Source organism: Capsicum annuum, chromosome 3 (genome assembly GCF_002878395.1).
Source record: "Capsicum annuum cultivar UCD-10X-F1 chromosome 3, UCD10Xv1.1, whole genome shotgun sequence".
Lineage (NCBI taxonomy): Eukaryota > Viridiplantae > Streptophyta > Magnoliopsida > Solanales > Solanaceae > Capsicum > Capsicum annuum.
Genome location: NC_061113.1, coordinates 252,349,549 through 252,375,251, shown reverse-complemented (window position 1 = coordinate 252,375,251; position 25,703 = coordinate 252,349,549). Strand labels below are relative to the sequence as shown.

The window sequence follows — 25,703 nt, the reverse complement described above, 5'->3', positions numbered from 1 at the left end:
TTACACTATCCTCAACATATTTGGGCTCTTCATAGCTGTCAAAAGATCCCTACTATGGACCACGACCACCATTATTTGGTTGATTATTATCATCATAATTCATAATTGTGGGCTCAATTTTGTATGTGTATCCAGAAATGAGAAATATTAAATTAACTTCATGTTCCTTCCCCTTTTTTCTGTGGGTATATTGGAAGGGAAAATAAATACAAGCAATTTGAAGTTGGTTAATGCACATGGAAGCATATGGTAGGTATTTATAATTAAGCTAAGCTATATCTAGCTTCTTAATAATGAAAAAATATACTATAGGTGAGTTGAATAGACAAATATCTATTTCTATAATATATTAAAAAGTGTAAACGGCCTTAGAAAAGTGATTTGAACTTTTTGTCCTTCATTAAAAGACTCTTCTTTTGACAAAACTATCTTTTCACTATTTTTTTTAATTTAATATTTAATTATTTTTTATTATATTACTTAGACTTCCTAAAATATATAAAACTCCCAAAATATATGGTAGAAAATTAATTAAATTTTTCTTTCTACTAGACTTTCTAAAATATATATGATACTCCTAAAATATACGGTACGAGAATTAATTAATATTTTTCTTTCTACTTTTCAATTAGAAAAATACTCCTAAAATATGACTCTATTAATTAAGAAAATACTTCTATAAATATTGAGATGTACGTTAAATTATAGAACAAATATGATTGATGCTTATCTAACTTGATTCGATTGCATGTCTAGATTGGTGGATGCTTGATTTTCTAACCCTCAACTTATTCATTGTTTTTGTCAGAATAATAGAATTCAACATGTGCGTATATATATTTTCTTTGTTTCAATTCAAAATCATTCTTTAGGATTAAAATTTTCGCCGAGACAAGAATTAGCTGGATAAAAATCGAAGCTTCGTGATCACTATTATATTTTTTTTTTATAGTTTACAGGTTGTAGATGAATGTCGGTTGACTTTGAAGAATTTCTTGTGTAGAGGTTAGGTTTAATTGTATTTTTTTTTATATCTTTATTAACTTATTGTTTTATTTTAATTTACAGATGTTAGATAAATGTGAGTCGGCTTTGAAAATTTTCTTTAGGTAAAGGTTAGGTTTAATTGTGTTATCATAATATCTCTATTAGTTTGTTATTTTGTGGTAGTTTACAGTTCGTAGATGAATCTCGATGCTTTGAGAAATTTGTGTGTGTTGGTCGGCTTTGAGGAATTTTTTTAAGTAAAAGTTAGGTTTTAGCTGTATTATTTTGATATCTCCATTATTATATTATTTTATTATTGTTTACATATTCAAAAGATATTAAATTTAATTATTATATTCATCTTTATTATTTAAACAAATGTCTTATTTACTGTAATGTTTGAACTCATTAAAGTAAGTTACGCGCGTACACCTAAACTAGTATTAATATAATAGGGGTTAACCTATTATTAGACAGTGATAGGACAACTAAATTCTAACTACCCTAGCACATTAGAGAATACAGAGAGAGATTGTGATGTTGACAGTGACGAGGAAGGTGAGTAAATAAATCTTGAATTCGAAGGGGGAAAACATTGGCTACTTCATAATTTTGTCAGCTATTATTGCATCTGCAGCTAATCTGCTTTGCTGGCCACAGTGCACAAGTCTGGAATTTAAGGTACAAACGAATTCAATAGGACTAAAAGAATTGATAAATCTGACCAATCAATTTGGGTATTTGTTCTGTGAAGGAAGTACATTTTGCTATTTGAGTTGCTTACAGAAACAATAACCATTAGATTTAACAAACCATTGACCTAACACAGAACTGGAGAGTGATCAAAAAATACAGCAGAACAATTGTGTACTTGTGAGCGCGGCACCTGACTATATGTCTTTGCCCTTAGGCGGAGCAATACAAAATTAACTTGCCTTGGCTACACCTTGCTAGTAGAATATATTTGGTTGAGGGAGGAAATACTCTACAGTATTGGGTCATGGATGAGGCTACTATATCAAAATGTTTTTCAGTGGCTGTGTCCTCTAGGTGTAAGGTTTGTAAAGTAAAACGCAAAAATATCCATGCCAACCAAGGCAGGCATCCCAGCTGAAGAAATTCAAAAGATTGGGCCAACTATTAGTAAGACGAAAAAAAAGTGTGTGCAAAATTTAAGTGTTGCATCAGTATTGTTATGTTGAGAATCTGTTAACACCACTATGTTCTGGAATGCATGTAGCGGCTTCAATAACCTTGCAATAGTAACGCCAAGAAGCATTCCTCTCGGTGATTGATCTTTGACCAAATGGATTACTCTCTACATACTTCTGAACATTTTCGGCCATGGACAGTCCTTCAAGATAAACACGCAAATCGCCCTCTGGCCCTGCTGTCAATTAACGAGATGAAGTTTATTTAATCCTTGACAGCACTAAATTGGATATAATACTTCTATATCACTACAAATAGGCTGGATACAATAATATACAGGTCATATTCATGCACTCACTGGGGATATAGTTATATCCGAATTACTTTAACCAAATTTATTCACATTAACGTAAAGCACTTAGTAGTTCAAACTTAATAGTCTGATTACACATCATGTAAATGCAGAGAGAGAGAGAGAGACACGCACCTAATGAGGCATCTTTCTCATCCGTGTAGAGGTACGTATTTGGAAATACTGCTGTGTTTGGCTGAAAATAAGAAAACACAATGCACAATCATATACTTTGTCATGGAGGAAGGTTTTCAGCAACAAGGATTAATACTCACTGGATTACACAAGGCCTTGTGAGGAGAATCGTCCAACAGAAGTGTGTTTGACTCATCATATTCACCCCTCTCCCATGGAAGATCTGGTTCAAACTTCTCCCATAATTTTTTAAGCTCCTTCAAAATAATAGGCTTGTCTCTCCTCTTACCAACAACAGGGAAACCAGTATCAGTGCAATGGGATTGATCCTGCATAACATTCTAAATTATCGTATTGTGTTGAAAGAAACAATGACAGGAAAAGGCTGGATTGTATATTTCGTTAAAAGTCACATTCGTTATCAAAGTTTATGAAATAACAACTATTTCTTGTCTTTCATTTACATGAATTTGTAGAAAGACATGCCAATATATAAAAATCAGTTTGAGGGAAACAAAATTTTGATTGATTCAGAGCGTAACAAACTAGAATTAAGCGCTTCAAAGTTTTTTGGTACTAAAAGTTGGTTTCAAAACACATATAGGAATAGATTATTCATGGAATATTCCATTAGTCCAATTTACCAAAGCATTAGATCCTCTCTTTATGATCTTTTTATCCCAGGATGTCCTCCGTGAGGCCTACTAAACCAGCCCTCAGGGATACATAGATAGCTTTTGGTCCTCAAGCAAAAGGGAAAATCGAGAGAGAGAGACAAGAGATGAGTTGAAGAAGACCAATGGATAAAGAGAGAGAAAGAAGCTCCACACCTACAGTAACTACATTGTGAAGGTATAGTTGCTACAAATTTCAAAGGACAGTGCCAAAAAAGATAATTCCCTGCATACAAGTATACTGGAGCATTTAATTTTGAATTGGGATAGATTTTGGAGATTTTTCACTTAGTTAATGTAACCTAATAGGTGAACCCTCAGGGTCAAGCCCTGGTGGTAATTGGCTTGAGCTTTGGCGTGCTCCCTTTCAAGGTCTCAAGTTCAATACCCACTAGGTGCAAACAAACCCAAACAATTTCTGAGGGCCATCGGACTGGGTGAAACCCTGAATTACCCGTGGTGCACTTGCGGGAAACTCCTTGCCGAGGGCTTGTGCACCCCCGGGATTAGTCGGGGCTCGAAGAGTCTCGGACACCCGGTGCAAAAAAAAAATAAAAAAAAATGTAACCAAATAGGTGGTGGTTACTCTGCTTAGGAGGTAATCCGTTGACTATTCTGGGAATTTTTTCAAAGGACTATATCTCAAACGTTGCTCCCCACCCTTGTACAGATAGAGTAACAACAATAACAACAACAACAAACCCAGTGTATTCCCACAAAGTGGGGTCTGGGGAGGGTAAGATGTACGCAGTCCATACCGCTATCTCCGAAGAACTAGAGAGATTGTTTCCGATAGACCCCCGGCTCAAGATAAAGAATAATAAACAAGGAGGATGGATGACACAACGGAAAAATCAGGAATAAGAAATAATAGAAATGAAACCAAAGAAAAAGTGAAATACGAGAAATAAAGGCAACACTAAATAAGAAATAGGCCCCCCACCTAGTAGTAACATACCCTCACATACCAACGACACCTACGTACAAAGTCCTAGGGTTACGAACCCGGCTACACAAGATCTCTCATGACTGCCTGCTACAACCCACACACTCACACTAACCTTCTACCCTTATCCGCGACCTCAACACCTTCCTATCTAGGGCCATGTCCTCAGTAAGCTGAAGCTACTCCATGTCATGCCTAATCACCTCCCTCAAGTATTTCTTCGGCCTACCTTTGTTCCTCCTGAAACTATCCAAAGCTAGTCTCTCATACCTACGAACTGGGGCATCCGCGCCCCTCCTCATCACATGCCCAAACCATCTCAGCCTTCCTTCCTGCATCTTGTCCTCCACCGAAGCCACTCCCACCTTCTCTTGGATAACCTCATTCATAACTTTGTCCCCTCTAGTAAGCCCACACATCCAACGTAATATTCTCATTTCCGCCACCTTCAATTTTTGGATGTGGGAGTGCTTGACCAGCCAACACTCCGCTCCATACAACATAGCCGGACGGATTGCCACTCTATAGAATTTGCCTTTAAACTTAAGGGGCACCTTCTTATCACACAACACTCCCGAGACGAGCCTCCACTTCATCCAACCTACTCCAATACGTTTAGAGACATCCTCCTCAATCTCACCATTCCCCTGAATCGTAGACCCAAGATACTTAAAACTATCCCACTTACAAACATCCTGGGAGTCTAACCTCACCACCACTTCTTCCTCCTGCCTCAAGTCACTGAACTTGCATTCCAAATACTCCGTCTTGGACCTACTCAACCTAAACTCCTTAGACTCAAGGGTTTACCTCCAAACCTCCAATTTGTCATTCACACCCCCCTTGCATCTCATCAATCAACACTACATCGTCCGCAAATAACATACACCAAGGCACCCCACCTTGAATACTCCGCGTCAACACGTCCATTACCAACGCGAATAGGAACGGACTAAGAGTCGATCCCTGATGCAACCCTGTCTCAATTAGAAAATGCTTTGAGTCTCCTCCCGACGTCCTCACCCAGGTCTTCCCTCCATCGTACATATCCTTAATAGCTCTGATGTACGCCACCGGGACCCCTCTCACCTCCAAGCGTCTCCAAAGAATCTCCCTCGGGATTTTATCATACATCTTTTCCAGGTCGATGAACACCAAGAGTAAATCCCTCTTTCTTTCTCTATACTGCTCCACCAATCTCCTCACCAGGTGAATTGCCTCTGTCGTCGAGCGACCAGGCATAAATCCAAATTGATTCTCCGAAACGGACACGACCCTCCTCAATCTCCGCTCAACCACTCTCTCCCAAATCTTCATGGTGTGACTCAACAGCTTAATAACCCTATAGTTGTTGCAACTCTGAATGTCACCCTTGTTTTTATATAATGAAATCATCGTACTCCATCTCCAAGCCTCAGGCATTCTCGCAGTCTTGAAAATGCCGTTAAACAAATCCATCAACCGCCTTAAACTTGTCCCACCAGCATACTTCCAAAAATCCACCGGAATCTCGTCAGGCCCTGTCGCCCTACCCCTCCACATCCTAAGAATAGCCTTTGTGACCTCCTCAACCTTAAAACACCTACAGTAACTGAAATCACGGCTCTCCTCCGAGTGCTCCAGCTCCCCTAACTTAATGCCTTTGTCCCCCTCCTCGTTCAGAAGGCTATGAAAGTATTCCTGTCATCTCTTCTTAATGTGAACATCCTCCTCCTTAATGCACTTCACTTGATCGAGGTCACGACCCTTCCGCTCCCTAGCCTTAGCAAGCCTATACAACCTCTTTTCCCCGTCTTTCTCTTCTAACCCCACATACAAGCTCTCGAACACTGCTGACTTAGCAGCCGTAACTACTAACTTAGCCTCTTCCCTTGCTACTTTGTAAACCTCCCTATTCACCCGCTTCTCCGCTTCATCTTTACTCTCAATCAACTTAACATACGCCTCCTTCTTAATCTCCACTTTCTTCTTCACTTCTTCATTCCACCACCAGTCCCCCTTATGACATCCTGCTCGACCCCTCGAAACACCCAACACTTCTCTAGCAGTCTCCGTGAGAACTCGGAATCAAAATAAGCCAAGTTATCAAAAAAGTGACCAAAATAGGCCACCTATTTAATAAGTTACCAAAATAGGCTAAACGTAATAAATTGTTACATTTTTTACTTTTTTCTTAACGGTCAACTAACAGAGTTGACTTTTTATAAAACGTAATAAATTATTACATTTTACAAAAAAATTTATAAAATTTGCAAAAAAAATTGTAAAACGTAACAATTTATTACGTTTTACATACAAAAATAAAAAAAGATCAATGCATTGTCACATCAAAGTCATATATGTCATCTTTTTGTCTCTTGACTATTGGGTCAGACTTGATAAAGAGAAGTTTCCTCAATTCTATTTAAATTAATTAATTAAGGAGTCATTATACTATTTTATTTAATTAATTAATGATAAGAATAAGAAAAGAAAAATTTAATTGTAATTGAATTGAATTTGGTTGTCATATTTTGAAGCAAAGGTTGTATTTTAGAATTGAATAAGAGTGAAAACGGTCAACTTTTTTTTACCGATTACACGGAATCAAAGATTTGTTTCTTTCCCTTCTTTTAAAATTAGAGGTGAGCGTTTGGTATTCGGTTTGGTATTTTGAAAGTTCAGATTCGATAATTCGGTAATCGATATTTGAATGTAGATACCATATACCATACTTATAAACATCAATTCGGTAATTGGTATTAAAATTGTAAATGTACGTTTAAACTCCAAAGAATATATTTAATAAAAACCCTATTTAGTATTCTTTTTGTTACTTTTTACGAATATATTATCAAAGTCCAATAGATTCTTTGGGATGACTAATACTGTTGTCTATTGGTCCTGAATATCGAAATGTTGAAATTTTACTCCCAAATATCATACCAAATATCGAATTACCGGATATCAATTATCAAATTTTTTTTATTCGTTTTGGTAATTCAATTTTCAGTATTTTATGCCCATCCCTATTTAAAACAATTGAATTTCCACTCCTTTTTAACTCAATTTTTTATTTTTATAACATATGAAAAATAGAACACAATTAAATCTCACTGACAATTTTTGAAAAGTTTTTTTTCGTTTTCATGTCTTGGAGAATTTATGAGGAATTAAGATTTCCTGTTTATAAAATAAATTAAAAATAATAGTTTTTCAAATACTTTATTTATAACAACAACAACAACAAACCCAGTGTATTCCCACTTAGTGGGGTCTGGGGCGGTAAGATGTACGCAGTCCATACCTCTACCTCTGATGAAGTAGAAAGGCTGTTTCCGAAATACTTTATTTATAAAAGTTGAGATTTCTCGTAAGAAGAAAAAAAAAGAAAATTAATGGCGTAAGACAAGACTAGACAAAAAACTGACAATAAGACTTTGACAGGACAATGCATTGACATTTTTTTAAAATTTTTGTATGTAAAACATAATTAATTATTACGTTTTACAAAAAAATTTGTAAAACGTAATAATTTATTACGTTTTATAAAAAGTCAGCTCTGTTAGTTGACCGTTAAGAAAAAAGTAAAAAACGTAACAATTTATTACGTTTAGCCTATTTTGGTAACTTATTAAATAGGTGGCCTATTTTGGTCACTTTTTTTATAACTTGGCTTATTTTGATTCCGAGTTCTCTCCGTGATGCAACTGGCAGCCCTATCCCACATAACATCCACGTCCCCCCTGCATTCCCACACCCCAGCTCCCACCACCTTTTCCCCTATCTCCAGGGCACTAATTCGCGTCAAGCCACCCCATTTAATTCTTGGTCGACCCTCCCCGGCCCTTGTACAGATAGAGTAGATTGTCTTATTTTAAAAAGGGGGAAAGACTATGGTTTGAATTCTAGATATTAGACAAGAAAGGCAGTTCTCCAACTCACAACGATAGAGTTCAAACTACCATGCTCTAAAGCAATACAGTCCTTCAAATCACAACGATAAAAAGCATGGCGACCACCTAATTACAGCTGAATATCAAATAATCAAACAATGAAGACATAAATATCAGTTGAAACTAATATAGGAAGGAAGAAGGATTATGCTACCTAATCCAAAAACAACACATGCACGATCAGACACAAAAGATAGTGATATATCCAGGTATAATTATTTGAGACCTATTTCCTACCTGATCCAACAATGCAACCACAACGGCTGTTTTTGTCCAATTTCGAAGTTTAGAAACAATCTCCTTAAATAAAACAAGAAAACAAAAATGCATGTACTAGTCATAGCTCAAATTATTAGTTTAAAACCCATCAATGTGGTGATCATATACAGCTGCCATATAAAGACGCCAGGAAAATAGTACAATGGAAGAAGAAAGCATATTATAATCTTCGGTTTTCATATAAGAAAGGCCACACTGAAATCACTTGTGTTTTTTCACTCGGACCTGATTGTTCTAACTTCTAAGTAGGTATAATTTTCCAGGGCTGGTTGATCTCCAGATTTAAGCAACCAGGTACTTAGAGATGCTTGCCAACAAATGAAATATAACTTTGGTCAGTTCAACTGTTCATTAAAATCCAAGCTTGCTTGCCAACAAATGAAATATAACTTTGGTCAGTTCAACTGTTCATTAAAATCCAAGCTCACGGTATTTATTTGGTTCCTGGTGCTTTCAGTTAATAGTTTGCAGACTTGTACTGATGCTAACTTATGATATTGAAGAAAAACAGATTTTTTACCCAACAGAAGAGCAATTTTTCCTTGGCATTTCCCAATAGAAAATCAAGAACCAACTCCACATTCTTCCTGCAAATTTTTGAACAACACACATAAATATGATTCCACATATGAACTTCATAAATATGTAACTAAACAAAATTCAGAAACTACCTGATTCTCGATGACCAAACACCTACATTGAATTTCTCGAAGCAGAATTGCAGAAAATCATCATGAAAAGGCCTTTTGAAAACTGGTAAAACAGATTATAACTCAGTTAGAAGATTTGTCAAAAGACAAGGTAGACTTCAGAATAAAAGTATTTGCCCAACTCCTACCTGCTTTCCCTGAAACAATGGCGTCCACTTTGAAACCATACGGCACATGTTGAAGTGGAACAATATCAGCAAGGAGTCCATTCAGATCAAGTACTAGAAGCTTTTTATTTGAACGTCCATTAAGTGCTCTCCTCAATGGAGGGACGGTCACGACATCTGTGATTTCATTCTTCTCATCTATGAAAGCACACAATCTTGAGCACGAAGAATTACTTTCAGCTAAAGATTCTCTTTCCCCATCAAAAATCTCATTGGTTGAAGACCCAAAAGCGCAAGCACTTGCATAACCATCTTCAGGGAATTCCGCAATATCTGCCACATTCTTGATGGTATCGCATGCAGAATTATTACTGTTTTCTGTTGAATTATCCACTGCAAGTATTTTCTTTTCATTCCAATGCTTAACGGATGAACTTTCACCAGCTGCCTTCACCAAAATCTGCTGCGCTCCTACTGACACCATCTCTTCTCTGGTTATGACTTCTTCTTCCAAGATCCCAGAGCAGCATGATAATGACAATGGTCCTGAATTAGTGACTTGTGTTCTGTTCTCTGGAATCACAGCACAGGAGCCAACTTTCTCCACGAATGCTGGTAAACTGTTTCCAAGAATAGTTGAATTCCTTCTCCTCTTTCTGAAATAGGTTATTAGTATTCTCGGTCTTGGATGTACTTGTTGACTCCTTGTAATAATGGAAAAATCATTAACCTCAATAAACTCACTTCTTTCAGAAGACAAAGTGATGTCCACATTAGCAGATTTTGCTTTGCTCTCTTGAATCACGTCATCCTCCACAATTGCTGGTATAATGCTTGCCAGAGAAACAGAATTCCTTTTCCTCTTCCTGCAATATGTTATTAGCACTCTTGGTCTTGGATACATTTGTCGACTCCTTGTTTTAGATGCAAAAACAGTGCATTCATCAGGCAAAGTAGCGTCAACATTAGTGGACTTTGTTTTGTTCTCCTGAATTGCAACATCCTCCACCATATCTGGTATACTGGTTGGAAGAGAAATAGAATTTCTTCTCTTCCTGCAATATGTTATTAGCACTTTTGGTCTTGAATACATCTTGGACTCCTCGCCTCAATTGCAAAATCATTAACCCAATAAACTCAGTGCTTTCAGCAAGCAAAGTGATGTCTATGTTAATGGACTTCGTTTTGCTCTCCTAAATCACAATAACCTTCAAAATTGCTTATATACTGCTTGCAAGAGCAATAGAATTTCTTCTCTGCTTCCTGCAAGAGGTATTAGCACTCTTGGTGTAGAATATATTTGTGGGCTCCTCGTCTCAATTGCAAAATTGATTGCATTAAACTCGCTGCTTTCAGCAGGCAAAATAATGACTATGTTAGTGGATCTTATTTTGTTCTCTTGAATCACAGTATCATCAAAATTACTAGTATCTGCTGGCACGAGCAATAGAATTCCGTCTCCGTTTCCTGCAATAGGCAATAGGTTATCAGCTATCTTGACCTTGTACATATTTATGGACTCCCCATCTCAATTTCAGAAACAGTAACCTCGATAAACTCGAGGCTATCTATCAGCAAGCAAAAGTGATGTCAGCTTAGATGATTTTGCTTTGCTCTCTCGAATTACAGCATACCATACTATATCTTGTTCTTTTACTATTCTTACTATTACGGTTCCTTATCTTAGATTGTTCTATTTTGAGCCGGGGGTCTATCGGAAACAGCCTCTCTATCTCACATTTGAGATAGCGGTATGGACTGCGTACACTTACCCCCAGACCCCACTTGGTGGGAATATACTGGGTATGTTGTTGTTGTTGTCTCGAATTACAGCATACTCCATGATCGATGGTACTTCATGCAAGAGCAATAGAATTCCTTCTCTGCTTGCTGCCGTAGATTATTAGCACTTTTATCTTGGATATATTAGTGGACCTCAGCGTGACCTCAACAAAATAATTGCCCTCAGCAGGAAATTTGATGCCTACGTATGGCAATCTCTCATCACAAGGCAACTTGTTTAACATCAAATCCAAACCCATCGACAAGCAATCCTTAGATATGCCAATGTAGAGACCACCACTAGGTTTGACATATTGACTAGTATCACTAGGGTCAGAGGGATTACCTTCTAGTTTCTACTTCCTGCTCACACGTGTTCTTGAACAGATATACATTGTTACTATTCTTATCACCATATGGGATATACATCGATGTCATTGTTGCTGTATCTCCATCTCCTAGACAGCATGTGTCAACTTGCAATTTTGAACTTACACCTTTAAATGGAAGGCCTCTTCCCTGCTACTGGAGTAAAATGTGCATGTCTACAACCAATAATTTTCTTTCACTACACCGTGAGTGCAGCCTACAGGCAGTCGGGAGCACTTAATCAAGTCACTGACCACTGGTCATGGAAGCTAATTTGGAAAATCAAGCTAACACACAAAATCTATCTGTTTTAGTTGGACTGCACTATATGAAGCTTGCGTAACTCAAGACAACCTCTATAGAAGAAAACACTACAACAACAACAACAACAATATTCCCACACAGTGGGGTAGAAGGAAACAATACATTGTGAATAAATGCTACCTATGTCAGAAAGCAACAGACACCTTCTTTTGCACTTTTTTTGCACTGTACTGTTACAGCAAGCCTGTGGAAAATGTTTTACTCTCTTTTTGGTCTCAGTTGGGTCATACAACATAGTATCAAAGCAGCTCTTGAGACTTGGTGCTTTTAGAAAGTTGACAGCACCATCAAACAGACTGGAAAATGATACCTGCAGCAATTCTTTGGAGTATCTGGAAGGAACGTAATAGAAGATGTTTTGATGATCTATCAACGCCTTTACATTCTCTCAAAGCTGAATGTCTCGTGTGTCCGGATGGTTGGGTCAATATGTCCTCTGTTGATTCCCTAGATAGTTTTTTGAATTTTGTTAGCTCCTTAGCTTTAGCATAATTGTAGCAGAGCTAGCAGACCCCACTATTTTTGCTTCTACTTTTGTAACTAATCTGCATCTTCTTGATGCCTTTAATGAAACATTTACTTCATCAGAAAAAAAATAATTTTCTTTCGATTGGTGACTTCACTACATTATTTTCAAGGGACAGATTCACCTCTTCAGCTTGTTTCTTATTTTCTTTTACCTTTCTGTGGACTCATAACCACAAAACAATTTCTCGTTTTGGAACTGGTCTTATTTAGTAAGAAGACCGGGGATGCAAGTTCATTTTTCAAATTGTTTTCATATGGAGCTTCTTAAGCATGGTCAAAATCAATATACAAAATCACAAAAAACTTATCCTCCTACTTCGCCTATTTCCTATTTTTTATTTGTTTGGCCCTCCATGTAATCAATGGTGGATCCAAGATTTTAACTTGATGGGTTTAATCTTTAATTCTTCATAATTTCATCACTGAACCCATTGCACCTTTGAAATGATAGGTTCAAAATGTGTTTACTGAACTAGGTTCAAAATGTGTTTACTGAACTTTTGGTGATGTTTTACCTATATAGCTAAGCTCCATATTAAAATTACAGGGTTAGTTGAACCCATAGCTTGTCAGCTACACCCGCGTAATGAAGGCAGCGACATACTTTCTGTGCTTCCCTTATATGAAAGCAGCACTACTGTTTTCTTTATTTCTCAGTTCACCACATCCTTACTAGTTCTGTTTTTAGCATATGTAATCTGTGACCCAAGAGCAGCCAATTCATGGATACCCGTATTACTGGTTACTGCTATGCATCTTTTTCACAGACTAGTCAACCTCAATACCAAGTGAAACATCAGCAACAGCGGGAATTCCAATTACCCGTTGCTACTTATCCATCCCTAACAACTGAATATCATATGCCAACTATATGTTACATCAGCTAATAAGGAGTCCACGTGGATGGCCAAGATTAGATTTTTACCAACGAGTCAGATTTAAAGTGCAGGGGGGTCTATCGGACACAACTGCTCTACTTCATTTTGAGGTAGTGGTATGGTTTGCGTACGCTTTACACCCCCCACCCCACCCACCCACCCACCCCCACACACATATATAACCCATATGAAATTTTACCATGAGCAGATTGTATTCATTAAGAAAATATAGGTTTAATCAAGATTTGCCTCTCCGGAGTGCCAAAGGCAACCATGACATCATTATGAACATAAAGTCTCAGGGTATGGAATAAGGTATAGAGCTAAAAATTGATGATATTACAGGCACTCTCTCTTGCCTTGTTTCTCCTCCTTCTCTGTTACTAATTCAACAAGTAGTTCTCCTAAATTTCTTTTCTTTTCTGAGCTAAACTATAGATTAATTTGGATCCCAGATGAAATTTTCCTTATTCGGTCTATTCATGTAGTAGATGAAGTCATTTTTCGGCTAGTTGAATTTGTTCATTTCCAATGTAATCGAATCAGTTAAATCCAGATTCAGTTTCTAGCATTGTAAAGCAGTACATATACATGAAATGAAGTAAAGTTGAAGTTGAATCTCAAATAAAACCTAATACAGTCCAAAATATACAAATCGCGAGCACTTGAATCAATCAGAAAAATATAAATTAAGTTAGGGAAACAAAAAGTGAAACAGCGGCGGTTGATGATATACCTGATGCATGTAAGGAGAAAGAATACCCTAGCAACGAGCGAAGTTGGGGAGTGTGGATTGTGAAGAGGAAGGATTGGAGAAAATGGGTTTACTTTTGTGTATTCGAAGAGATTGCGGGTTTTTTTAGTTAGAATAAATACTGATATATACCCAAGGCGCCAAATTGGACCATTCACACGCACAGGCAAGAGTAAATGAAGACGGCTTCCCTTGGTTGTAAAATACTTTTTGAACATTTTTGCAATGGCCATATCTCCATAATCTCTCCTCACAAGATCATTGAATATTCTCTTTGTAAATACATTTGAGAGGACAAAGAGTAAGCAAATTTTACTGAATTATATTCGTATTGATCGAGGGTGTCGCATGCTGTTTGGATTTTATTTTTAGAGGTTTTGACTTTTAAATTTTTTAAAATTTTCAAAGTGTGACAAAAACATAAATTATTTTTAAGCATTTTATTTTTTACCTAAAAGATACAGAAAAACAAAAAATCAAGAGTTAAAAGTTGGTTGCTATATCTATTTTGAATTTTAGCTTTTAACTCGTTTTTCGATAAATTTTTGTCTCAAGACATAAAAAATCTTTATCTCTAAAAAAAACTAAAATATAATATTTACGAAGACATAAATAGCAGTAGTAATACTAGTAAGACAGTAAGAAAAATAAGGAACATATGAGACAATAAAAATAATAAAAAATATAAAGTGAGAAATACGAAAATAATGAAATAATAAAAGTATTGAAAATAATATTAATACTAGTAGCCGAAGAGATCAAATGCAAAATTATTTATAAATAATTATCTTATATTTAAATCATTTATCTTTACACCTTCGTTTGCTATGTATTGTCTGACGCTTTTCAATGTTTCTTTTACCGACCTTTACATTTCCTCAAACCCCTCAATATCAACTCCTTGTTCGTGGCTTCTTTGCTCTCCTCTTGATAAGTTCATGTCATTTCAGTTAAATTTTTTATATTTTGCTAATCACAAAAGTCACTTTCAGACTTGATTTAATTATCTTTATTTTAAATTATATCTCTTATGTTCATCTTAACATTTTTATTTCCATAACTTTTATTTTTTTGAACATGAGAGTTTTTAACTTTTACAATCATTACTGTCAGTCTTTATAATCATTACTTTATAAAATTTACTGTCAGTCTTAGTGATACTTTTTTTTTTTATCACGTAAGAAATCAAAAATTAACATTTATTTCAACCACCCTACAATAAGCGATGTGTGACATCTCATCAATCCCTATTTCTAGGATAATAGCCGTAGGTATTTGAAACTGAATCTTAGAAATGACTTGAAAATTTAGCATCATTTCCACATCAAGTATCTGAGACGCATTATTGAACTTACACGCCATGTACTGTATTTTAGCTCTATTCAATCTAAAATATTTCAACTCTTGGCTCCATCTCTACATTTTTAGAGTCAATCAGTCCGATCTCATCAACAAGTAACACTGATCAAGACATTCTTTTTAAGAAAAAATAAAACACGTTAAAATATCTATTGTCAAAAATAAAAATAAAAATTATGAGTTAGATCTCTCAAATAATCACATCACAAGTGTAAAGTGATCCGAATAATCCTTACTGTAGACAATCTCTTGATGTGCAAATTTACCTTTATTGCTCTCCCCTCTTAATAGTTTTACACTTGACTATACTTATATAAAAATACTTTGGCTTATAATTAAATTTTATAACAGTGCTTAAAAATTATTTTGACTAAAAACTCTTAAAATAACTCAATTCAAATAGACAGGTAATTTCGTTCAGTGTTTTAAAAGGCGAAGGCATGAAGCGAGATGATTTAGTTAGTGGTGGACGAAACACAAGCCTCAAGCCAACGGAGTGTAAGCTCCATGAAACTTTCAGTATTTAATTTATGATATAGTGGATAGTGCTATAAAGCAAAAACTGCAAATAATTAAAAACATGATTAAATAGGCTATAGAAAATAAAAGTTTCTAATATAATTTTATAATTATAAATAAAGAAATGTTATAGTAGCTACTATAATCAGCAAATCAATTCTAATATTTGTACTTTCAAATAATAAAAGAAGTATAGTATTTTTGTAAAATACATCACTATCATACTATGCAATTTACATTTCTAAAAGAAAAATAAATAATAAACTTTATTAGTATCCTAATGATAATTTTGAGATAATAAAACATAATAATTTAGTTACTATTTGATTCGAAGTGAATGACTACCTAAATCAGAATGAGAATTCAATATTTTTGTGATTGTTATCATTTTAAATAAAGATTATTTTGAGACGTAAAATAAATGATAAAATATGATAATTTTGAGACGTATGATCATAATATAAAAACTAGTAATAAGTGAAGATGTATAATTCGACTAATTAAATATTTTTAAGTGAAATGTTAAATGATATTTACCCCGATGGTACTCTCAAATAGTAAAATATGTAATACAATGACTTGCTATTTTAGTTATTTTCAATCTTCTTATTTATATAAATGAAAAAATTACTAAGCATCATTTATTTATTATAGAATTATAAGAACCAATAATGTTAATTAAGCAATTTGACTCATAATTTGTATAAAATTTATTAGACAAACCCCAAGCATTAAGCGTTGGTGTACTTAAGACATACCGTCGTCGACGCTTAAAACGTAAGCCTCACAAGACTAAAGCCTCCCTCGGATGTCTTGAGGCATTTAATCTCTGCCTTTGCCCTGAGGCGAGTCCCAAAGCTACGAGGGAGGGAACTATGACTAATTTAATCCCGAAAGAGTAATCACGTGAACTAGAACAAAGCTAAAAAGACAGCAAAGCAGGCAGACAGGTGTCAAAAAGAAAAATTTAAAATTTAAAAAATATAGGAAACCGGCCCCAAATATCTCGTTATATCATTTGCACAAAAATCCAGCACTATATATAAACACCTCCAATAGTGTTTCAGATATTTCATTTCCCCCCTTCCATTTGCTTAGTAAAGTGGAGGCCTACTATTGTTCTTCAATCAATTTCGTCGCATCTTCTCTCTACAGATCTGATCCGAACTACTCAGGTATACCTCTCTATTTTTGGTCTTGCTCCATTTGAATCTCATTGTTCCTGTTGTTGTTGTAGTTTGTTTTCTCTGGATCGGCGTTTTGGTTTAGAAATTTCTGCATCATTTTTTTTTTTACTGTTTTGCAAAATTATCGTGGTTTCGGATCTGAGTTTATATATAGAATGCTGCTGAATTGCTAATTCGACGAGGTTGAGTTTTTTTTTTAGCGATTTATGATTGCTTTTTTGTTGATTTGCGCATCCACGGTGCTCATAAGTAGTTGCTTTATGATTATCATGCATCTATATATGTGTGTGTGTGTGTGTGTGAAATGTACATCGCTGGCTGGCTTTTAGTGTATCTGTCAGAGTTTTGATCTGATGAAAATTGTATAAAGGAATTAGAAGAAAATGATAAGTTTGATTGAGCTAATCAAATGTTTTATCCTACGGTTGTTACTAGTGTTATTTCGTGATGTTTTTGGTTCTGGATGATTTAACAATTACTTACTACATGTACATTTCTCGTAATCTGATCTCGCTTTTGCAATCTGCAGTGGTGTATTGTTCTGGAGATTTTGTTTTTGTCTAAATTTTGAGTGTATTACTTGATTTCCTTGGTTGCAAGGGTTGCTTGCTAATTGAGGGAAGTTATCGCGGTTTCGTATCTGAGTTTGTAGAATGCTGCTGATATGATGAGGTTGTTTAAGCATTTATGTTTGCTTTTCAGTTGATTTACGCACACGGTGCTCATGATTTACCTTTGTGTGTGTTGTTGATTATCATGCATCTATGCATGTCTGTGCAATGTTACATCAATGGCTGTCTGGCTGGCTTCCATGTAACTGTCAGAGTTTCGATCTGATGAAATTCCAAAAATTATCTAAAGAAATTAGAAGAAAATGATAAGTTTGATAGAACAAATCAAATGTTTGATCCTACAGTTGTTACTAGTGTTATTTCGTGAAGTTTCTGGTTCTGGATGATTTGACAATTACTTACTACATGTACATTTTCCGTAATCTGATGTCGCTTTTGCAATCTGCAATGCTGTATTGTTCTGGAGAATGTGTTCTTGGCTAAATTTTGAGTGTATTACTCGAGTGCTTGGTTGCAAGGCTTGCTTGCTATTGAGGGATGTTATCTGGTTTTGGTAGATGGAGTTGTCAATGGTAATGTTAAATCTGTCTCAAAGAAAGAAAAGGTAATTGTGTAACAAGCGTGTAATTGGTCTAAATTGATACAGAGTTATGACTTGTAATATCATAGATTCAAATGGATATGAGTTCTAGTTTTGCAGCTATTTCATTATTATGTATCTACGTGGATCTTAATAGGACAAACTTATATGTATGTGTGTCAATTCACAAAATATTTATGCGAGTCTTATGTTAATCTACGTTGTAGTCATATATTACCGAGTTCTGAATTGTCTTTGTACTAATAAAAGAAAAGTTCTGATTATGTTTGTGATTTCTCAATAAGATGTGCTTAGTTTCTTATAGCGTGCTTAATGGGAATTGAAGTTATATACTGAAGTGGGACGGAGAAGTTATATAGACTGAAATTTTGGAATTTGAAATGTATAATGCTCTTGTAATCTCTTTATGAGTTTGTCTGAACTTTCACCTGGAGGAATTCATTTAGACTGACAGGCCATATGTGATAGTTTTAATTTAGTTTACACTACACACACACACACACATTATAGTTCATCTTTATGAGGTACTTACAGTGGGTCATGGAGCGCATTTGTACTTCATACTTTTTGTTACTATGTGTTGTAATCTTTTCTGAGATTGTGTACTGCTGCTTTGAGCAGAATCAATCATTTAAAAGTTGAGAGATCATGGGTCGTGGAGTCAGCAGTGGTGGAGGACAGAGTTCCCTGGGTTACCTCTTTGGAGATGGTGAGGCTCCAAAACCTACCACCAAGAAGGTGGAAGCTCCACAGAATCAGGGACCTACTACAAGTGATCCACAGAAGCCTACTGCAACTGCACCAGCTCCAAATGTTAATAAGCAGATTCCAGCTGGCATCCAGGCACGCAATTCCAATAACTATTTCCGCGCAGATGGACAAAACACTGGGAATTTCCTCACAGTAAGATGCAAACTACCTTTCTTTCAAAACCGGTTTTACAATGTCCTTGAAGATTACTTACCCCCTGACTCCTACTAACTGGTTCTTTCTTTATGATTCTCATGGCTTGATCAAATGAATTAGTTTTTGAAATAACTGCTCTCAGAAGGTGAATTTGCCATGGAAGCAAATTTTTTAATGAAGAAATTTCTTTTCCATTCTCTATTTAGTTCGATACTATGCTTCTTACACTCTTGTTTCTATCACCTCCTTCAGTTCTTGCTGCTTCAAGTAGTAGCACTTCCAATTTCCAAGTATGTCAATCAAAGCCATCAATAGGATAGGTTCCTTTATCAACTTTATAGATTTTCAGGAGTTTTAATTGAGGATTAAAACATTTAAGTTTTCTGAAGGAAGTTCTTTTCCATTCATTATTTAGTTCAGCACTACATTCTTCTTGCATTCTTGATACAGTAACGTCACACTTTTGTTAATTGCTGCTGTTCAAGTTGTAGCACCTACGTTTTCCAATTATCCGGGATCGTTGCCATCATAATATTTTACCAGCTTTCAGGAGTGGGTGGGTGGTGGGGTGGGGGGTATGAGGACTGAACCATCGTGTTCTGAACTTATTCTTTTGCATTCTTCATCTAGCTCAGTAGCATATGCTTCTTGTGTCGCTAATTCTGTCACATGTTATTCTCTTCTTCTTGCTAGCTCACTGGGTGATATTGTCTTGTCAATTAAATGTTTGAATCTTGTCTCGTTTCAGGATCGCCCTTCTACCAAAGTGCATGCTGCCCCAGGTGGTGGATCTTCCCTGGGTTACCTGTTTGGCGATGGCAAGAACTAGCTCCTGTCCAAAGATGAACTGTGTAGTCATGAAAAAATACTGAGACTGCTGTTACTGAAACTGTGTAGTCATGAAAAAATGAGGAGACTGAGACTGCTGTTACTGTATGTTGGTTGATTTTGTGTCTGGGAAATAGTGTCGACATTCAGATGATCCAATTGTAGTATGTTAATCCTTTCCTATTCACTGTTGGGATATACCTAAAACTTCAACTGTGAACAATCCTCAATGCTTGCTTAAGGAAATCAAGTTTTACTTCGGGCTGCTGTTTTGGGATGCAATCGCTCTAAAAAAGCTCATCGTAATCTGCCAAAGTGATTATGTACATGCATTATACTAATCAATTGCTCTTTTCATTTTTAGATGTACTATGATATCGACAATTGAACGTTTTCGGAGTGATAATTCGTTGGACATAGTATTATTTACGAGTGAGAGCACGTCTTTGAAAGGATATTCATGGTTAAGTTTGGTACGTATTCAAATCAATTTTGTATGTTTTTCAAATTTAGGATCGAATCAAACCAATTAAGCTGGATTTTACTCGCATATTTTTGTCCGTTTTTGGATTTATTCAAGTTTGTCGTATTATTTAAATGTATGTGTTATGACCTGATTAGTACAGACTAATAGTAGAATAAATCAAATAAAGAATGTGGGAGCTGAGGTTCGAAGCCAGGGCGCGGATAAAGTGAATAACCAAAATTTGGAATCAACGACTGAAATGGAATGTTAATGAATGCTCAACGGCTGTGATCATGACACATCAGCAGGAGGTTGTTAAAAGCCACAGAGGAGAGAAAAAGTAGCTAACGAAAAATCTGATATTCTTCACTGCTTTCTCATTTCTCTTCTCTCCTCTTCTTCTTCTCCCCTCACTCTCTGCTCCTTTTCTACAGATTTCTCAGCTACCATGGAAGTCCATATCAACTAGATAACTTAGTTTAATTCAGCATTTCTTATCTTGAAATTGACGTTCGTTTTCTTCCGTTTTAGTAAAACCAGAAAATCGTCCCTAAAACACTTGCAATTTCAATTTTTGTTTATTAATTCTGTCATATCTTAATCGAGATCATGACATCTGGTATCAGAACCAGGTTCGTGGGACCTGTGTGGTAGTGATGGCTGCGGGCACTCGATTTAAGTTGGTAGATGAGAAGCTAGCAAGGCATGATGAAGTGTTGAATGAAGTGCTGAACAATCAACAAGGATTTCGCGAAACTCAGACGGGGATTCAAGGTAGTTTAGAGCTAATCTTGGATCGACTCACTGCATTGGAAAGGATGCCTAACAGAGCTCAAGCGGAGCAGCAAATTGGTGGAGGTTTACTTCCAATTCAAGCTCAGGACATTAGACAGAACAGATTGCAGGTGGTCCCAATTCCTCCTCCAAAATGAGAATTACCCACTTTTGAAGTTCATGACCCTAAAGTATGGATCCATAAATGCGAAAGATATTTTAACTTATACAAAACTCAGGAAAATCAAAAGGTAGAAGCTGTTGCACTGTAATTGAATGGGATAGCTGAAACATGGTATTGTTCACTAGTGTTAAGTAGAGGTGGGGTGAACTGGACCGAATTTAAAGAAGAACTGATCAGTAGGTTCGATGATGATATAAGGGATGACATAGTAGAAGAGTTTAATAGGCTTCAGCAGACTGGACCGAATTTAAAGAAGAACTGATCAGTCGGTTCGATGATGATATAAGGGATGACATAGTAGAAGAGTTTAATAGGCTTCAGCAGACTGGAACTGTGGATGAATTCCTTGGGAAGTTTGAAGATCTTAAGGCACAGATGTTAGTGAGGAATCCACAACTTAACGATGCTTATTTCCTATCAAGTTTTGTAGGGGCTCTTAAGGAAGAAATCAGGTTTGTTGTGAAGATTTTCAAGCCTAATACTCTTAAGGTGGCTATTGAAAAGGCTAGGAAGCAGGAGAGGGCCATAGAAGCTGTTCATAAAAGGAACAAGGGCGCATTCAGAAGTGTGGCCGTTGTGAGCAATCCATCTCCCATGAGAGCTCTAAATTCTCCCACCACTAAACCTGGCCCTTTTAGACTTAGTCCTGAAGTGTATGAATACAGAAAAAGCAATCATCTATGTTTTAGGTGTGGAGAGAAGCACAATCATGGTCACCAATGTAAGAAGAAGCAACTAATTGTTTGATCGGAGAAGCTAAAGTGGAGAATGAAGTAGAAGTAGTAGTAGCAACAAACGATCCCTTATGTGTTGATCTGACCATTGAAGGAAATGTGGAACAAGAAATTCAGAAAGCTCGGTGTTTAAGTACACTCTCTGGGAACAACCAAGGAGTGAATACTATATTGGTCAGTAGTACTGTGAAGAATAAGGGTCTTACCTTATTAATTGATTCCAGAAGCACTCATAGTTTTATAGACCAACATACTGTTATTGGAGCTAGATATCAAGCTAGCTATTGTGCCCTTGTGAGAGTGAGAGTAGCCGATGATAACTATGTCATGTGCACTTCTCATTGCAAAGGTTTCACATGGAAGATGCAAGACAGGTCCTTCCAAGAGAATTTACTTATCATCCCACTCGGTGATTGCGACATTGTTTTGGGAAATGACTGGATGAAGAGACACAACCCTAATAAATTAGTTCATGAGAAGAAATCTGTCACTATTGGGAAGAAAGGGAATAAGCTAGTACTGAAAGGTATAACTGAAGAAGGCCGACTAAACATGATACACAGTGGTTCTATGAACAAGATTTTGAAGAAGGGGCAAGCTCTTATTGCCCATCTATTCATGATGAATTTAGAGGTCCAAGGAGATCAGGAAAGAGTGGATGACACTGTTAAGGAGGTGTTGGAGTATTATCCAGATGTATTTGCTGAGCCTAGGACCTTGCCTCTTGTCAGAACACTTGATTATGCTATTCCTCTCAATCCAGGTTCAATTCCAGTAAGTCTGAGGCCTTACAGGTATACCTATGATCAGAAGAATGAATTGGAGAAACAAGTCACAAACATGCTTAATCAAGGTATTATCCAGCAAAGTCAATCACCCTTCTCTTTACCAGCTTGTTGGTTAAGAAGGATGATACGCGGAGGTTCTGTGTAGACTATAGGGGGTTGAATGACATCACTGTTAAGTATCCTATTCCTATAGTAGATGATTTGCTTGATGAACTTCATGGTTCTGTAATTTTCTCAAAGGTGGATATCAGGGCTGGTTATCACCAGATTAGGATGAAGGTAGACGATGTATACAAGACTGCATTCAGAATCCATATGGGTCATTATGAGTTCAGAGTTATGCCATTTGGTTTAACCAATGCACCTGCAACCTTTCAAGCTTTGATGAATCAAGTTTTTTCAGCCTTTTCTCAGGAGGTTTGTCTTAAGAGTTTTTTTATGATATACTTATTTACAGTATTTCATTGGAAGAGCATATTAAGCATTTAACTGTGGTGTTTGATACACTCTGAGAGAATTCTTTATTTGCCAAAAGATCCAAATGTTCCTTTGGGCAACCGAAGGTTGAGTACTTAGTCCATAATCAAATAATTATCATCTTCACTCAATTATTAAAACTTGAGTCACCTACACCTTATTTTCAAATTCTTTTGTCATCTTTAACTCAAAACCCCATGAATCTATATCTATATCTATATTATATCAAAAGTGTGGAGGACCTTAGTTATTTAAACTTTTTGTGCTTCATTAAAAGTCTTTGATTTAGACAAAATCGTCTTTTCACTATTTTTTCTAATATTTAAAAGTTGAAAATTAATTAAATATAAAATCTTTCCTAATTAAAAGTCATGAGAATTAATGAAAGCTAATACTTTTTTCATTAGTTTAAGAATTCTAAATCAACTAAATTTGTTTTTAAGAAGATTTGAAAAATCTAAAAATAAATATAAAAACGTTAGAATAAGAAAAATTAAAGAAGTATCAAATTTTTATAAGTTTTAAATACATAATAAGAATGTAATCAACGATTTTATAAAGATTTGACTTTAAAAACAAGGAATGATTTTAAATATAGAAAAAAGAAGAAGAAAATAATCATAGCACATATATAATTCAAATTGATGCGACTCTCTTAACCTCTGACAGTAAGGGAAAGAGTTACTACATGACAAACACAAAAGTAATGATTCATCAATCAGTTGGAACTTTAGGTTGGTATATATATATATATATATATATATATATATATATACAACAACAACAAACCCAGTGTATTCCCACTTAGTGGGGTCTGGGGGGGTAAGATGTACGCAGTCTATACCTCTACCTCTAAAGAAGTAGAAAGGTTGTTTCTGATAGACCCCCGGCTCAAGTCACGAGATACCACACAAACTCATAGTAAAGCACAAAACTAGATTACATAACATAAATACGGCACCCATAAGTATTAGAAAACAGAGGAAAGCACACAGATTCGTAATAAAACATGGCACAAGGATTTTTGAAAAGTCATTTGAACTTTTTACATTTTATTGAAATCTCCGTAATAGATAAAAATAATTTAACTTTAAATAAGCAAATGTTACACGTGCGGTTAAACTAGTTGTATTTAATTGTCAAAAGAATTTATGAATTGTAATTAATTATAACTTAAATTAAATAAAGTTGTTCCGACTCGCTAAGGCTAGGGAGAGGAAGGGTCGTGACCTCGATCAGGTGAGGTGCATTAAGGGGGAGGACGGTAGAGTCTTGGTGGAGGACGGCCACATAAAGAAGAGATGGCAGTCGTACTTTCATAGGCTCTTGAATGACGAGGGGGACAGAGCTATTGTGTTAGGGGAACTGGAGCACCCAGGGGATTGTCGGGATTTTAGCTATTGTAGACGTTTTAAGGTAGACGAGGTTAGACAGGCAGTCCGCAGGATGCGAAGGGGTAGGGCGACGGGGCCGGATGAGATACCGGTGGAGTTTTGGAAGTTCGTTGGAGAGGCTGGTGTAAGGTGGTTGACTGCATTGTTCAATGAAATTTTCAGGACGGCAAAGATGCCCGAGGCGTGGAGGTGGAGTACCATGATCCCCCTCTATAAGAATAAGGGGGACATTCAGTGTTGCAATAACTATAGAGGGATTAAGTTACTGAGTCACTCTATGAAGATCTGGGAGAGAGTGGTCGAGGTGAGGCTGAGACGGATAGTGTCTATTTCGGAAAACCAGTTCGAATTTATGCCCGGCCGCTCGACGACGGAGGCAATCCACCTGGTACGGAGGTTGGTGGAGCAGTATAGGGAGAGGAAGAAGGATTTGCACATGGTGTTCATCGACCTGGAAAAGGCGTACGACAAAGTCCCCAGGGAAGTGCTTTGGAGATGCTTGGAGGTGAGTGGAGTACCGCAGGCATATATCAGAGTAATTAAGGATATGTATGAGGGAGCGAAAACCCAGGTGAGGAAGGCGGGAGGAGACTCAGAGCATTTCACTGTCCTGACAGGATTGCATCAGGGATCTACTCTTAGTCCCTTTTTGTTTGCGTTAGTAATGGATGTGTTGACGCGGCGTATCCAAGGGGAGGTGCCGTGGTGTATGCTTTTTGCAGACGATGTAGTCCTGATAGATGAGACTCGAGGGGGTGTGAATGACAAATTAGAGTTGTGGAGGCAAACTCTGGAGTCTAAAGGGTTCAGGGTGAGCAGAACCAAGACAGAGTATGTGGAATGTAAGTTTAATGACGTGAGGCTGGAGAATGAGGTAGTAGTGAGACTAGAAGCACAGGAGGTAGGGAAGAGGGATAAGTTCAAGTATCTCGGGTCCGTGATCCAGAGTAACGGTGAGATTGACGAGGATGTATCGCACCGTATTGGGGCGGGATGGATGAA

At 36.5% G+C, this 25,703-nt stretch overlaps 2 protein-coding genes across 8 annotated transcripts; one reads left to right on the top strand and one right to left on the bottom strand.

The window, feature by feature from the left end:
- Positions 1 to 1,679: 1,679 nt before the first annotated feature.
- Positions 1,680 to 14,241, bottom strand: LOC107862336. Of its 6 annotated transcripts, none has more exons than XM_047409831.1 (8): positions 13,895 to 14,240; positions 12,063 to 12,314; positions 9,299 to 10,744; positions 9,132 to 9,213; positions 8,981 to 9,047; positions 2,767 to 2,955; positions 2,627 to 2,687; positions 1,680 to 2,377 (listed from the first exon to the last, which is right to left on the bottom strand). In XM_047409831.1, exons 3-8 carry the CDS (start codon positions 10,368 to 10,370, stop codon positions 2,181 to 2,183), a joined length of 1,668 nt encoding a protein of 555 aa, XP_047265787.1. In that variant the 5' UTR covers positions 10,371 to 10,744; positions 12,063 to 12,314; positions 13,895 to 14,240; the 3' UTR covers positions 1,680 to 2,180. The 6 variants fall into 6 exon arrangements, with proteins under 6 accessions (XP_047265787.1, XP_047265786.1, XP_047265788.1 ...); XM_047409830.1 differs by having other exon boundaries at positions 11,873 to 12,199; XM_047409832.1 differs by having other exon boundaries at positions 1,680 to 2,374; positions 11,873 to 12,199.
- Positions 14,242 to 16,484: 2,243 nt separating this feature from the next.
- On the top strand, positions 16,485 to 20,143 carry LOC107862337 (protein SPIRAL1-like 1). Of its 2 annotated transcripts, XM_016707881.2 has the most exons (4): positions 16,804 to 16,965; positions 17,578 to 17,649; positions 18,772 to 19,053; positions 19,805 to 20,143. In XM_016707881.2, exons 3-4 carry the CDS (start codon positions 18,799 to 18,801, stop codon positions 19,883 to 19,885), a joined length of 336 nt encoding a protein of 111 aa, XP_016563367.2. In that variant the 5' UTR covers positions 16,804 to 16,965; positions 17,578 to 17,649; positions 18,772 to 18,798; the 3' UTR covers positions 19,886 to 20,143. The 2 variants fall into 2 exon arrangements, with proteins under 2 accessions (XP_016563366.2, XP_016563367.2); XM_016707880.2 differs by lacking the exon at positions 17,578 to 17,649 and having other exon boundaries at positions 16,485 to 16,965.
- The last annotated feature ends 5,560 nt before the right edge of the window (positions 20,144 to 25,703 follow it).

Excerpts from the sequence above, each read along its gene's own strand:
- LOC107862337 (XM_016707880.2), top strand. The coding sequence starts at position 18,799 with ATGGGTCGTGGAGTCAGCAGTGGTGGAGGACAGAGTTCCCTGGGTTAC. Across the intron at positions 19,054-19,804 it reads ACACTGGGAATTTCCTCACA|GATCGCCCTTCTACCAAAGT; the intron begins GTAAGATGCAAA and ends GTCTCGTTTCAG.
- LOC107862336 (XM_016707876.2), bottom strand. The coding sequence starts at position 10,370 with ATGTATTCAAGACCAAAAGTGCTAATAACATATTGCAGGAAGAGAAGA. Across the intron at positions 2,956-8,980 it reads AAAAATTGCTCTTCTGTTGG|GATCAATCCCATTGCACTGA; the intron begins GTAAAAAATCTG and ends AATGTTATGCAG. Across the intron at positions 2,378-2,626 it reads TGAGAAAGATGCCTCATTAG|CAGGGCCAGAGGGCGATTTG; the intron begins GTGCGTGTCTCT and ends GTTAATTGACAG.